This window comes from Balaenoptera acutorostrata, chromosome 1 (assembly GCF_949987535.1).
Source record: "Balaenoptera acutorostrata chromosome 1, mBalAcu1.1, whole genome shotgun sequence".
Classification (NCBI taxonomy): Eukaryota; Metazoa; Chordata; class Mammalia; order Artiodactyla; family Balaenopteridae; genus Balaenoptera; species Balaenoptera acutorostrata.
In genome coordinates, this window is record NC_080064.1 from 20,147,073 (window position 1) to 20,162,947 (window position 15,875).

Sequence of the window (15,875 nt, forward strand, 5' to 3'; positions counted from 1 at the left end):
CCCATGGTGGGAGGGAATCTCAGACAGTAGATTCTGATCTATCAGGATGTCTCAAAGCATATGGGTCCTGAGCTGGTTGTTATTAGCATATCTCCCTTGCTGAGGGGCATGGGGAATTCACCAGTGGGGAGGGGACCATGCCCTTCAGGCACCCTCCCTCTGCCTTCCCCTCCTCCTTTATTAGCAGCTCAGATACTCACAGGCACCATCTTCACCTGTCAGTGTTCACAAATATTTGGGGGGAATCAAAAGTTACCCTCTGGTGGGAAGGGGGAGACCCAGGCAGAAGCACTGATTCAAAGGCTGATTGCAGACGGGAGTTGCGTTGATGTCAGGAGCTGCTGGCAGGGTGCTCCACCAGCCACCCAGCAGTCAGGGACTTCAGCCAGGGTCTCCCGCAGAGTCCCGGGGGTGGCCTCTCAGTGATGAAGATGCTGTGTTTCTCCTTCTCCTAGGCTGGAACAAGACATTAAAAAGTTAAAGGCCGACCTGCAGGCCAGCAGGCAAGTGGAACAGGAGCTCCGCAGTCAGATCAGCTCCCTCTCGAGCACCGAGCGAGGGATCCGCTCAGAAATGGGCCAGCTCCGGCAAGAGAATGAGCTGCTGCAGAACAAGTATGTGCACCTTGTGGGCCTCTGGCCGTGAGTCAAGCAGCCTCACATTGCTCTTGTTTCCAGGGATTGGAGCACAAGGCTCATGACAACAAAGGGATCTAGCAGAGGGTCTTTTTTTAAACAAAATGTTTAAAATATTTAATGTAGGACCAGATATTCAACATGTTACAAAATCTATAAAAATTTCATTGCAACAAAACGGTTTATTAATATTACTATTCTGTCTTCTCTCATTTAATAACTTCTCTTAGTTTAAAATAGTTATTGAGCTTTTGTGACAATATGAGTAAAATTGACAAGAAGTATTTCTGCCACAATTTGAAACTCTTGTTCCCTTGAGTGAAAATTTCCAGAGGATTAGACTCTATCTACTTTGATTTCTGGAACTAAAAAATGATGTTGAACTTTGATTTTATTTGAAGACGCAGACAAAAAGCTAGCTCTTCTGCATGAATTCTTTTATGCTTTCCATTAATTCATTCTGGAATTACTTCTTGACTCAATGTGGGTCTGTCTTTTTTTTAATCTCTAAGCAATGTGTGTCTGGGGTAGTGATTACTATTATAGGTGCCGAGCTTTCTGGGCTTTTCCTTGAAAGAGCAGTCCTTCATCATTTTCAGGGAATGTAGCTCAAAAGCTAGAGCATTATAGGCAAATAACCTTTCCATTGCTTCTGATTCACGTATGTATTTGATGGCTCTAGCATTATTACATAGAGAACATCTTACCTTACATTGATATATTGAGAGAAACTCACCTTATATTGATACGTAAAGCTGGGGGTGGTAGTAGCAGGGAAGGGAATATGGCTGAAATTTTTATCTGAAATTAAGCATCCTGTGATTCTAACTACAAGATCTATTTTGGGATACTCCGAGAAAACATCTCCCAGCTGGAAAGGAAAGGCTGCAGTAGGCTGCAGCATATTGTATTCAGGCAGAGAAAGACCTTCCCCTCCCACCCGTCACCTCAGTTTCAATGGATCTGGTTCAGCTCTTCCTCGGTCTCAGACTGAAGTTCTTTCAGGGTGCTTTGGGGCTCTAGAATTAGTTCTACAGTTATCTTTTCCTCTGATAGAAACTTGTTTTATCCTATTTTCTGGATTACCTTCTGTAGATCACTTACATTAATTAAGCAGAGGCTAGGTCCAATTCTGTATCTTGTAAGGCAGCTTGTTTATGGGCGTTTAGGAATTGTTAAATAATAATGACAATGTATTTTCCCTGGACACTCTGGGAATTGACATTTATGATTTGCTGTTCAAATCTCCTGTTTACTTTGGCCTCAAAATGATAAAGAGGAGCCATGTTTCTCCAGGGTTTATATTGGACGTTTCTAATTGTAAAACTTTGTGTGACAATCATTTCCATATAGGTTACATAATGCTGTGCAAATGAAGCAAAAAGATAAGCAGAATATCAGCCAGTTGGAGAAAAAGCTAAAAGCTGAGCAGGAAGCCCGAAGTTTTGTAGAAAAGCAGTTAATGGAGGAGAAAAAAAGGAAGAAGTTAGAAGAAGCTACTGCTGCCCGGGCTGTTGCATTTGCTGCTGCGTCTAGGTATGTTGATGTCACCTGAGTGCTTAATCCAAGGTTGGCTTTCCTTGGACTGAGAATGGGAATTTGATGCCTTGGGCAGGACTGGAAATACACAATCATGCATGGATGGATTGCTTTTAAGTACTGTTTTATTAGCTGGTTTAAACCCCATCTGTGCAAGCTCATGCTGTCATGACTACTTCATCCCTCAGTGACCTGCTGTATAAAGTGGGATGAGGGAATCTCCATGCCTCCCACACCTGAGAGGCAAAATGCTGCTCAAAAAGGGGTTTCCAGCCACTTTCTGTAAGACTGATAATTACTGAATGCTTTGAGGGAACCAATCTGGACTTTTGTTCCCTTTATAGAACTATCATTATGCTCTACTCTTAGTTGTGTGTTTCTGGTGTTTTTAATCTTAAAATGGAAGAAAGATAAAATCTTGGTCCCTCAAGCATTGTGCACTGACTGCTCATGTCTTTGTTGGACATCAGCAAACTGTCAAATGACCTGGAAAAGATGGGGAAGAGAGTTAAGAGCCTCTTTTTCTTTCTTTCTGTCTCTCTCTCTTTTTGGCTTCTACTTCACTTTTTCTTTTTTCTTTGTTTTTTTGACTGGTGAAGTTCATCTGCATGGTGGGGTCAGTTATGGGTTTACAGATGCAGGGTGAGGGTAAATTATTATTTATTTAATTTTAAGTTTCTATCCCTAAATTTGTGTCTATGTGATATAATTCTACTTTTTGCTTTTTTGTATTTGGCATGTTAATAGCCTTCTTTTGGGTTCTGGCATTTGTAGAATAATTGGTGAACCATCATTTCATCTTTTAGGAAATAGCAGTGGGAGAGAGAACTCTTTCTCCTGCGTGATCCTGCCTTCCCCCAGCAGACTCTGTACTGCAGATGGCTGAGCTAACTTGGCCCATTAGCATCTATATAGATTCACAAGACCCTTTACTAACCTGCTTAGGATGTCGGGGGGTGGGGGGATTGTTTGTTCACTCATTTAAAGATTTGTGAGCGTTCCTGAAGCACTTACACTTGCAGGAGATTTTCCTGAACAGTCATCTGGTGTGGCTTGTGCTCTCCTTAATTCATCCAGCAGTTACTCTTTCTTAAAAAATCCCTGAGGAGGATATGACAGTTTCTTAACCATATTGTTTAGTGTCTCTTATGCCTGAGAATCAGTACATTGATTTCAGTCTCTACCCTTAATTTCTTTTGCTTTTGGTTAAGCTTATTGCCTTTGGTCTTATCCTTGGATGGTCTTTGCTTGCCATCATTTATGTAGAGGCTGTTTTTATTCTTAAGTATATCTCAAGGCTTTAGTCTCTCACTGGGCCTTCCTTTTCGTAGGCAAAGGACACCTACCTTCTCCACCAGGCTGTTTCTGAAACCTAAACAGTTCACCAGCTTTGGACTGGCCATTGCCATCATCTTTTTAAGTTTGTCCTTATTATAGCCCTGAGAAGCAACCTAATGCTCCCTTCTTTTTCTGTTTACTCCAGTCTTGTCAAAACTTCATGACTAAAGAAAGGTGACGTTCCCAGTGCACAGTCCCTCAAAAGTGAAAATGTTTTTTAACTCACTGCCCCCTGCTGGAGACAGCACACGTCTGGTTCTCTCTTGCTCAGCTTGTGTGCATTGTCTCAAGTCATACGGCCTGATGGGAAGCTTGCTGGATTGGCAAGGTGGAAAAACCTCAGTTCTTATCCCAGTTCTGTGACCTACAAGCTGGGTGACCTTGAACTAGTATTATATCTAAGTAGCTTCAGTTTCTTCTCTGGAAAATAGGATAATAAACCCTACCCCAGTAAAGAAGGAAGTATGGGTAAAGTACCTAGCTTGGCACCTGGCTCATATTAGACACCCAATTAATAATTATTTTAGATCATTTTTGAAATTATAAAGAACAGAGAGAATGAGCAGACTGAGCCAAAAGCTAAAATCTGACTCTGTGGAGTATAAGAAAAACATCAATCCTGCAATGTAGTTAGACCTGTAGTCTTTTAAATCCTCTTTTTCCCTTCTCTTCTTTTTCATAAGGGGAGAGTGCACCGAAACCTTACGGAATCGGATCAGAGAATTAGAAGCAGAGGGCAAGAAGCTCACAATGGACATGAAGGTGAAAGAAGACCAGATCAGAGAACTAGAACTGAAAGTTCAGGTAAAGGAGGAAAAACAGACTTCATCGCGCTTGAATTCCTCTTCCGTGTTAGGTTGGTGCTCTGTCCTTCCATGTGGAGATGGTGCCTTCTGATACAGGCCAAACCCCATTGCATCTGAAAATCTCTGTATGACCAAAAGAAGCTCTCGCCTGTCCAGCTCATTCAAGTCATATTTAGTTTATCTGGATTCTAAGACAAGCCAGAAATGTTAATGGTCCTTGACATGTTTTATACCAGAATTTGACTTACGGGAGATTCATTTCACTTTTTCAGGTTATAGGCCAGATTAGTGTGCTTTGGAACGTATACACCTCTTCTTAGCCCTAATTCTCTGTCCATCGCCAGGGAATTGACCATTCTGGATGGCTCTGAGCTTCACAGATGGCCACTCCAGGCTATGCATGGGGAGGAAAGCTGCCAGTGCTGTGGACATAGCCAGTTTTGGGGCTGTGTGTACCTTAGCCAAGTATTTGGTGGCGTTGGGTCTTCAAAGGGATGTTTTAGGCTAATGTCATAAGTTGTAAAGTTACAGTAATTTGAGTCATATGGAGCCCATAAGAAATTAGTGGCAGGTCAGTGGGGTAGAATAGATGACCCAGAGACAAAGTCTAAATTAGTGTTCAGTGAAGGTGGCATCAGAAATGGATGGAGGGCTTCCCTGGTGGCGCTGTGGTTAAGAATCCGCCTGCCAATGCAGGGGACACGGGTTCAAGCCCTGGTCCAGGAAGATCCCACATGCCGCGGAGCAACTAAGCCCGTGTGCCACAACTACTGAGCCCATGTGCCACAACTACTGAAGCCTGCATGCCTAGAGCCCATGCTTTGCAACAAGAGAAGCCGCCGCAATGAGAAGCCCGCACACCACAATGAAGAGTAGCCGCCACTCGCCGCAACTAGAGAAAGCCCGCGCACAGCAACAAAGACCCAATGCAGCCAAAAATAAATAAATAAATTTATTTAAAGAAAAAAGAAGAAAAAAAGAAATGGATGGAACAGCAAGGGTTAGTCAGTGAAAGGCTGAGGAACAGCTAGACAATGGCAAAAAATAAAATGAGATGCTCATCTCACACCACACAAAAATAAATTCCAGAGGAAGAGTTGAATGCAGGGAAAAAAACCATTTTGTTTTAAATCACAAAGTGAAAAAAAAAAAATGAAAAAGTCAATTGGGGAGGGTACAGATATTGCAACAAATATTATAAAGAAGGAATTAATACTCTCAATATGTAAATAGCTCATAAAGATTGCTAAGAAAAGCTCAAATACACAGAAAGTAGGCAAACTATATGAACAGATAATTCACAGAAGAAATATAAATGACTGATAACAACGTAAGAATATATCCTCATCTATCACCAAAGACAGATAGATTAAAATTGGATATCACTTATCTCTTGTGAAATCAGCAAAGAATTTTTAAATGGTAATATCAACCTGGGTGAGGATACAATGAAATAGGCCTCGTATGTTGCTAGTGGAAGTGTAACTTTCTGGAAAAGGTCACGACGTATTTTTTAAAAATATTTTCCTCAGACTCCAGCCTTAAGGTAAACATTTAAAAGTCTCACCGATGATTGATATACAGAGATGTTCATCATAGTGGTATATAAATGCAAAAAAAATTGGAAATAATCTTAACAATGGGAGATTTGTTTAATAAATTATGGTACATATACATGTAGGAATATTAAACAGCCAATAAAAATTGCGTTTACAAAGAACAGTTGAGATTATATGTTTTTAAAAAATTGTACGTATAGTTTGATTTCAGTTATGCTGAAAAATACACATATACTTAAAAAAGACAAAGAAAATACCAGATTTTTTGCAGGGTTGGGATTTTGGGTGATTTTTATTTTCTTCTCTGAACTTTTAAGTATTTTTTAATTGACTATAATAAGTTTCGATTTCTCTCTTAAAATGGGAAAATTTAAATATCAGCATATATATATATATATATATATATATATATATATATATATACACACACGTGCGCGCGCACACACACACACATATATATAGGCTACATTATCTGATGTTTTAAGTGGGCTTATTTTGCAGTATACCCTGTCAAAATAATTAACATTTTTACAATTTTTAGTGTAGGTTGAGAGTAGAGTTTTGGCACATTTGACTACAGCATTACAGCAACATTTGCAGCTGGCAGCAGGGAAACAGTTCTTTGTGGTTCTGAATTAGGATTGTAAGAAAGTGTTTTTTATATATATATTGTTTTAATTAATTTATTTAATTTATTTATTTTTGGCTGTGTTGGGTCTTCGTTGCGGCTACTCTTCGTTGTAGTGCGCAGGCTTCTCATTGCGGTGGCTTCTCTTGTTGCGGGGCATGGGCTCTAGGTGGACAGGCTTCAGTAGTTGTGGCACACGGGCTCAGTAGTTGTGGCTCGTGGGCTCAGTAGTTGTGGCTCGCGGGCTCTAGAGCATAGCCTCAGTAGCTGTGGTGCACAGGCTTAGTTGCTCCGCGGCATGTGGGATCTTCCCGAACCAGGGCTCAAACCCGTGTCCCCTGCAATGGCAGGCGGATTCTTAACCACTGCGCCACCAGGGAAGCCCGAAAGTGTTCTATATGGAGACAGAGTCCACAGTTACCTCAAAACAGCCCAATACAATCATCGTTTTTGTATGTGCACATCACTGTATAAATACATTTTGCACTCCCTCTAAGGGGCAAGGTCTAAACCCATGAAACACCAGAATTCTGTGTTCTAGGGGCCAGGTCAATAATAGTGGGATTTTATTTGTGATTTCAGGCTAATTTGTAGACATCGATGCCAAAACTATCTTGTAACATTGCTGCTTTGATGATATTGATAGGAGCTTCGGAAGTATAAGGAAAATGAGAAGGACACTGAGGTGTTAATGTCAGCCCTCTCAGCCATGCAAGATAAAACGCAGCACCTGGAGAACAGCCTGAGCGCAGAGACAAGAATCAAGCTGGACCTGTTCTCCGCACTGGGGGATGCAAAGCGACAGCTCGAGATTGCCCAAGGTAGGAGAACAGCCCACGTCACGCGGCATGGCTGAGAATGCCTGGGGACACGGAGAGCAGAGCTCCCTTAGAGCTCGAACCAAAGGCACTTCCGTTTCCTCTCCAAGTGGTTTGATAAGTGCCCACCATGGACATCTAGGAATCATCACATTAATTCATTCTGCAGACATATTTTGAGATGAGAACATACCAAGTTCAGGGCACACAGGGAAGAGTATGAGTTTCTCTGCTCAAGGAGCTCAGAGTGTCGTAGAAGAAATAAATAGAGAACTGCAGAGTCACCAAAAGATGCTGATGTAACAGGATGTACAGGGCCCGTGGGAACATAGAGAGGCAGGGACTCAGCCAGTCTGGAGAGTTAGAGAGGGCTTTTCCTCAGGGGAGCTGATGTCTGAGCTGGGTCTTGAATGATGAGAAGGGGTTAGCCCAGTGAAGAAGCGGTGTAGTGGCGGTGAGAGGTAGAGAGGCATCTGAACAGAAGAAACAGCTCGAGCAAGGCCAGGGAAGCTAGGAGGGCGTGATGTGTTCAGAGCGGCAGCTGGCTCTGCTTTGCTGGAGCGAAGGTCGCAGATGAGGGAGTGGAGAGAGGAAAGTCTGGAGAGCAGGCTATTCCCTCGGCAGATATTACTGAGACTTACTATGTGCCAGGCACTGTGCAAATCCCTAAGGGGACAGACAGTAACAAGCAAATATATAAGATCTGATGGGTGCAGTGAAGAAAATAAAGCAGTGGTGATGCAGGCTGTGTGTGTGTGTAGGGCTGCTGGTTTGACGTGGAGGACATGGAAGAACCTTTGAATAGGTAGCATTTGAACAGAGACTGAGAGGAAGAGACTGAGTGAGCCGTGTAAGTCTCTAGGGGAAAAGCACATGTGTCGTGGCCACTGGGGCTGCAGCCTGAGTGACAGGGAGAGTTTTTAGGGTCAAAAGTAGCAGGAGCCACGTTCTGCCAAACTTTGCAGCCTATGGAAAGAACTTTGGACTTTACTCTGAGTGACATGGGAAACTTTGGAAAGCTTCTGAACAGAGGCCTGACATGACCTGATGAAAAGAAATTTAGATTTTGTTCAAGAAATTGATAAGCCACCAATAGATTACTGAAAAAAATTTTCAAACAGTTGACTTAATAGAAGGAAAAGAATATTTCAGCAGGTACTTACAGAGCGTTCACACTTGCTCTGCGTAAAGCATTTTACTAGAAGGTGAAGGGGAGACAAAGACGAACAAGACATAGTCTAGCTGGGGATCCACTAAGGTAGTTGTGCTCAAACTTTTTGGTCTTAGGGACCCCTTTACACTCTTAAAATTATTGAGTACCCCAAGGGAGGTGTTTTTCAAGTGAATTATGTCTACCAATATTGATGTATTAGAAATTAAAACCTAAAACATATATTAATTCATTTAAAAAATAATGTAATAAACATATTACTTGTTAACATAACATTTTATGAAAAAAACTATTTCTCAAAACAAAAAAAATTTAGTGAGAAAGGCGGTATTGTTTTACATTTAGCAAATCTCTTTAATTTCTGGCTTAATAGAAGATATTTCAATTCTCGTCTCTGTTTCTACATTCAGTCTATTGTAATTTCACTTGCCATGTTGCTCCTGGAAGACTCCACTTAAGCTCATAAGGGAATGCACGTGAAGAAGGCAGATAAATGTCTTAGTATTAGCGTGAGGACAACATAGACGCTGTGAGAAGTACTGCACTAGGGAAAACCACGCACAAGGCCTGCTGCCACTAGGTAGAGGCAGATAGCTTGAAAGGCCAGAGGAGAGATCAGGGTGGCTTCATAAGGGAGGGACCATTGAGCGGACTTTGAAGGATGAACTCTGAGAGCAGAGAATGGCAGGGAAGAACATTGTTACCTGAGGGAATGGCGTTTAAGCAAAGGAAGGACAGTGTTGAGAATGTCCAGGTAAGCAGTCCAGTGGCCTGTAGCTGGGGGACATGGAAGAAGAGAGTAGGAGATTAGTAGGACCGTGAATGAAGCTGTACTAGAGGATGTAACCCCTAGATTTTCAGGAGGAGGGAGGTGACGTGTTCCAACAGGGTTGCTGGAACCATGGAAGAAGAACAAAACAGATTAAGGAATGAGAAGAGAGAATGAGTTTGGTTTGGGATGCTTTGATCTGGAGTTGCCTACCGGACACTGGGCTGAAAGATCTTCATCAGTCAGTGGGAATTTGGGGCCTAAACCCCAGAGAAAAGGCCAGAACCCCGGGGTTGGGGGGTGGGATGTAGAAGTTGTGAGAAGTCAGTGAAGCCATAGGAGTGGCTTGGGATGGCAGTGGCAGAGCAAGAAGAGAAGGGGTTGAGAATCAGGCTTATGAATCTGTGGACTCAGGGAAAGGCATTTAAAAAGAAGGTTCTTGGGAATCCTGCTTTAAAGCCAAACTTCTGACCATACGCTGGTGTTTTGCCTGCCTGGCTCAGCTCCCTGAGAAGTAGCTACCCTCTCTCTGCCTCATCCCTTTTACTTGGATTTGCAGACTTGAAAGAGGTTGTCTCCTGGAGTGAAGCAGCACCTGGGTCTCAGAGTAGCTTGGCTTCCCAGCACAGATTATGCTTCCTTGTTGGCCCAGAAATTCTCGTAAAGCAAAGAGAACTGTCTTTTCCAAAGCTCTGGGAATGTTTGTACGTTGCTGATTAAAGAAATCAAACTTAAATCTTCATGGAAAAAAGATACAGTGGCTCATATATCAGATGCCATTAGGTATTTTATTCATCTGAGGCTTACTTCGTTCAAAGGGAAGGAGGATATTTGATGCTTACTTGAAGCTGAGGGGACATGAAGGAAGCCAGAGGGGGGTGGCTCTTTGCTGCCGCCTTCCCCACTACTCCCCTCCACTGTCATGCTCATGCTTGGAATATTCTAATAAGAACCCAACTTTATAATTTAAATCAAGCCCCTTGTTGGGTTTCTCCTTCCTACTTTCTATATCATTTGATTCATCTTGGTTCCAAAATGGCTTTCATCTACTGTATCATTTTTTAAAATAAGCCACCACACTCTCTTACATTTTAAATATATTACCATCTTCTGTAGGACTCAAAGTGAGTGCAACTCAAATACAATCTCTTTCTTTTTTCAGCATTTAAATTTCTGAAGGGCTGCTCCTAAGTGTCCTTCCCCTAGTAGAGCAGGGAGCATCAAAGCATGATGGAAATTGCATGGGCTTTGGAACAAAGTGGTCCTGGGTTTAAATCCTGCTCAGTCATTAATAACTGAATGACTTTGGGCAAGATGCATACCTTGCAGGGCCTCAGCTTTCCACTGGGCTGGGCACTAGGGATTTGGCAAGGACAAAAGCCGGGGAGACAGTCTCAGCCCTCATGGAGCTCATGGGCCAGTGGAGAGATGATGGACACAAATCATCACCCAAATGAACACTCACCGGAGACAGAAGAATGCAGTCGGCAGGAGTGCAGACACTAGAGCCAAACTGCATCGTTTTGAATCCCAGCTCTGTCACTCAACCTCTCTGTGCCCCGGTTTCCTCATCTATAAAATGGATGATGATGATGATAATTCCCACCTGATAGGGTTGTTGTGATAAATAAATGTTAGTCTTTGTAAGCACTTAGAACAGTGCCTGGCACATACGTGTTACCTATTGTAATTATTATCATTATTACAAAGAATAAAGTGACAGAAAGGAAAGTTTAGGGTGTGTTGAGAATCAAGGAGTTGGGGGCTGGGGGTAGGGTCTGATTTAGATGGAAGGAGCAGGGAAAGCTTTGTGAGGGAGTAGAAACAGAAGCCTCACGAGTTAACACAGAGAGCATGGGAGAAGCACAGAAAGGGAAGCGGCCCTGCGGCAGGCAGGAGCTGGTTGGATTCCTTGGTCTGATACTCAGAGATAGTCCATCCTCCCAGAAAAATGTTTCCGCGCAAGAGGTAGAGCCGTAGTTCAAAAGCAGCACCCTCTTCGGCTGCCCTGGTGACTGCCAAGCTGAAAATGTGGTTCCTGGAGATTGAGCTCTTTGCTTCGTCACACCTACCTAAACGCAGTTCCTCTTGACACCATGACCTGTAGGCCATATCTGGCCTGCCACCTTTTCTTGTACCACCCGTGGGCTAAGAATGGTTTTTGCAGTTTTCTATGGTTTAAAAAAAAAAAAAAAAAAAAAAAAGACAAGGACAGTATGTGGCTCACAGTGCTTAAATATTTACTGTTTGGCACATTACAGGAAAAGTGTGTCTCCCCTTACAAACCATCAAAGCTGGAGTTGAATCCATTTGGGATCGATGGGCCCAAGAGGGCATTGTGTTGGGTGAGCCCTCCCTTCTCACTAATGGTGGGTCTTTGATCTTCCAGGACAAATTCTTCAGAAAGACCAGGAAATCAAGGACCTAAAACAGAAGATAGCCGAAGTCATGGCCGTCATGCCCAGCATAACATACAGTGCTGCCACCAGCCCCTTGAGCCCCGTTTCCCCACACTACTCTTCCAAATTTGTGGAGACCAGCCCCTCTGGACTCGATCCCAATGCCTCTGTTTACCAGCCCCTGAAGAAATGAAGGCCAGCAGTGTGTTTTGTCCAGGCTTTGGTTATCAGAAGGCATCGCAAAGGAGCGTCTCTGGCAGTCAAGATTAAAAAAAGTTTATATTGTATTTTGTGGGACTGTATATGTTGTCGTTTTTAAAAAGGGGGGAAAAGATAACATCCAAGTCTGATTAGAACTGCCCACCAGTTTTTCTTGTAAGTTTTTAGAAGACCTCACAGAACTTTGCAGTTTATTTTTCGTGGCCAATACATTAAAACCATTCTTGGATTTCAAGTAGCCAATTTTGCCTTTTATGTATTCTTACAGTTTCCTCTTGAAGAAAAAAAAAAAGCAGAGTTTTTCCTTCTCAACCCTTTATTTTTGTTTTGTTTTGTTCTTAAATCAGCAAGCGAAACCTGCACATTGGATTCACATGGGATGACAATGAAAACTTAGTTTTTAGCGTGAAAGGTTTAAATAACCTAACACAGCTTTGATGCTATAGCTGCATTAAAGAAGATGATTACTAAAATTACAGAAAACAAAAATTGATTACCCCTCCAAGGACCAAACAAATTCAAGGAGTGTCATTTCAGCCGAGGGGAGAGACTCAGGTGATGAGACCAGCTGTGAGAATGTAACAGGGGTTGTGTCTGAAATGTGTATCTTCCCATCGGTGTGTTTAGTCCTAGAAAATTGCTAGCAGCAGTCTTGTTCACAGTGCCTTGGGAAAAGACATTTCAAGAGGAAACTTGATTTTAAACAATTTCCCCCTTTACCATCATCTACCTTTCTCTCTGTATCAAGCTCACTACGGATCCTGCTGTAGAACTGGTGGGTAGCTGGGCTGTGTGCTACCACTTCAGCCACACCTTCTGTTTCCTTTCATTGAAAGCACCACAGTGTTCTGGACTTGTCTTGAGGCAAGCACCCTGGGAAGGGGAGCTGGGCGGTGTTTGTGTTCGAGAGACTGCAATGCCGGCTAATAAAAGCTGCAGTTCTAGGTTTTGTTTTGTTTTATTTTTTTAAAATTTCCTTTAACTGTGCTTTCCACTTTTCGTCATCTTGTGTTTGACGATTTAAAAGAAACTTGACAATTCCTCAGCTCTTGTGCCAAGGAAGGTTTGTTGTTTTGTTTTTTTTTTTAAAGAGTTTAAAACTCAAAACTCTGCACAAAGATTTCAGTCTCAAGTGTATATTATACATTGGTAGAAAAGTGTTTGCACTGGCAACCTTTGGAAGTGTTTAAGAATCAGGGAGTGGGTGGAGGGAGGGGCTGGGAGAGGGAGGGGCAAAGCAAAATTGTATTTGGAACCTAGGAAAATTAAGAAACCAAATAGAATGGTTTGGCTTCCTTGCCATGGATTCTGGAAGGACATAGTTCTTCTAAAATTTCCTGTTAATTGGCATGTACGTCTCATTTAAAGCAAATTAAGTAGGACAAGCAAGTCAGCAAAATAGAAGTGTTAAAAAGAATCTTCCTTTTAATCACTGATCTTATTTTGGGATTAAAACCTTCTAGCTTTAGCCAGGTATGCATGTTGCTGCCATTTTGCATTTTTGAATCATCTTGTGTAATTGTCACCATGAAAGTGTTACTCAGAATTGTCACAGATTTTTTTCATCTTTGTGCAAAAACATGGAAAATTGTCACTGACTTTGTGTTGAGGTTTCCCCCATTTTGCTGCCTTTTGGGACACTATTTTGGTTAAATACTTGGTCTTGGCTGCATTCCTTTTTTTTTTTTTTCCTGTGGGGTTCAAAAGAATAAACATTTTCTTACAGATAAAACTAGTTTTCTGCCTTTTTAACTTTTCAAGAGGGCACAACAAGGTAGATTGTTCTGAATGGGCCTTAGATTTTCACTCTTGTTCTGTCCTCATTTCCGAACCCTGACAGTGGCAGTGTCCCGGGCAACGGGTGCCGCGGGGCACAGGTTACAGGATTTGGGATGAATCCATCCAGGCTCTCAAGTAGTTTTCGTTCTAGTCTTACTTCGGATGTATCCATTCTCATTCTCTCTCCCTCCCTCTTCCTCCCCCTCCCTCCTCCTCTGTCCTTCCTCCCTCCCTCTTTCCTTCCCTTTTTCTCCCTCCCTCCCTTTTCCTTTCTCTCTGGCATCTGAGTACAACCAAGGCTGACTTGTTTTCTGGTACAATCCTCCTTTCCTAAAAAAGCAGATTAGGGGTGGGGTTGGAAGGTAGTTGGTGAGAAATTTTTGAGAGCAAATTTCCATTTTCCGGAATCTTGTCAGGCCAGTTTGTGACCAATACCCTATTGGGTTTCCTATCTGCTACAGATCCTGAACTGATCTCCAGGGTAACCGCTTCTGTAGTCCTCCCTTGTTTCTAGAGGCTTTGTCTGTTTTCATCCTCTGAGAAGCCAGCTGCCCCTCTCGGCCTCTGTTTTCCTCTCTTGGCCATTGTTACAATTGATCTTGGCTCCAGTTTCGGAAAATTCTGCTCTTGGCACCTCAGCCCCGTCCCTATTGCAGGATAGCCTTCCTGAGTCTCAGCCGTTTAGGCTCTTGCAAACATACCACACTTAATACCGTGAGCAGAGTTCCCCAGGGGAAACGCCTCGGCTTGGCGGCTTGGCTTTTGCCTTGGCCCTCCCTGAAGGAATGTGTCTGCCCAAAGCATTCTCATTGTCATGTTCTTTTCCACCAAGGAGATCTCCAGTTGTTGTCTTTGTTACTCTAGGCCCATCATGAAATGGTTCCGTCTTAGTACAGTATCATTTATGACATGCCATAAAGCAGTGTTTGCCATTCTGGATGGTTTAAATATTTACAGAAAGCGTGGGCTGAGTGTGTTTTGACTTGACGTCTCCCAACTTGACATAAGGAAATAGCTGTTGTGTGCCCATTCCCTCTGTGATCATCTTTCCAAGACATCCTATAAAATGAGAATGAGCAATTCCTCATGGCTCCCAGCCTAAAGAAAGGGAATAGTCCCTTCTCCTGCCATCACAGTTCCCCAGGCTCACCTGGCTGCATCACTCAGGCTATGGTAAGCCACCTGGAAGGGCTGAACATCTCTGACAGCTGCTATCAGATTGCTTCCTGTGAAATTCACATCACGCCAGAGGGAGACAAACAGGTAAACTGGAAACCCACCCCAAAGCCAATTCAGTGAAGGCCAGCTAGTAAACCGTTTTCAGGTGGGCCACAGCAACTAGACCTGTTTAGGTTAAAGGCCCTTTGAGCCCTGTAAATGCCTGGTTTTCTGTGACTCTCAATGATGCTTGCCGCTGTGCTGGCTTCTTCACAAGCCTGCAGCATCTCCCCTCTTTAAAGGCCCTAGTCTGTTCTAGGCCAGGCAAAGCCCTCTAGACAGGGATGGGAGTCTGCTCCCAGCTTTGCCACCAGCACAACTTCCCTGGGGTAGGTGCTGTTTCCTCCCCTTTAAGAAGGAGTATTGTTCCTGGCTGCCCAGCCTGCCGGAAGGAGTTGCTGTGGAAATCGGGGAGAGGAGTGCTCTGTGAACTAGCTAGGGCCTCCGATGAGGTTAGGAGCTGGAGCTCCAGCAGGGAGTGGCCATGAGGCCTGTCTGGCTGGGAGTCTGCCTTCCAGGCCAGCTCCATCCCCGCAGCCTGACTCCCAAGTGGGGTCCTCAGCAGCGTGGTCTGCACTGTGGGCCTTCAGCATCAGCACCTGGGAGCTCTTCCCCAGGCCCCCATCTAAATCTGCCCTTTAACAGTGTCTCCGGGTGATTCGGTTGCATATGACTTGTTTAGAAGCCCTGCCTGAGCTGACTTTTCTAACCCGAAGACTCTCAACGCTGTCACTCTCCTAGTTCAGCTTTGAAAATTCAGAATAAGAGCTTAATTTTTGAGGGGCAAGCTGGAGATGGAAGAACTCAAAGTGTTACACATTTTGCTTATTTTGTTTATTATCTCTCCCCTCCCCGCCATTAGAATGTAAACTTTTTGAGGGCAGAGATTTTCATCTGTTTACCGCTTAACCCCAGAACCTAGAACAATGACTGTCACACAGTAGGTGCTCAATGAATACTTACTGAGTGAATAAAGTTAATTAATAGATTGGACATG

The 15,875-nt window shown here is 43.2% G+C and overlaps 1 protein-coding gene across 1 annotated transcript in view; it reads left to right on the forward strand.

The window, feature by feature from the left end:
- The window catches only part of MACO1 (macoilin 1), a 54,235-nt gene extending 42,119 nt beyond the window's left edge, over positions 1 to 12,116 (forward strand). Inside the window, exons 7-11 of the mRNA XM_007178688.2 lie at positions 456 to 614; positions 1,989 to 2,171; positions 4,196 to 4,316; positions 7,152 to 7,326; positions 11,653 to 12,116. Of these exons, the coding sequence (XP_007178750.1) occupies positions 456 to 614; positions 1,989 to 2,171; positions 4,196 to 4,316; positions 7,152 to 7,326; positions 11,653 to 11,855 (841 nt within the window). The 3' untranslated portion in view covers positions 11,856 to 12,116. The remainder of the gene's footprint in view (positions 1 to 455; positions 615 to 1,988; positions 2,172 to 4,195; positions 4,317 to 7,151; positions 7,327 to 11,652) is intronic.
- The last annotated feature ends 3,759 nt before the right edge of the window (positions 12,117 to 15,875 follow it).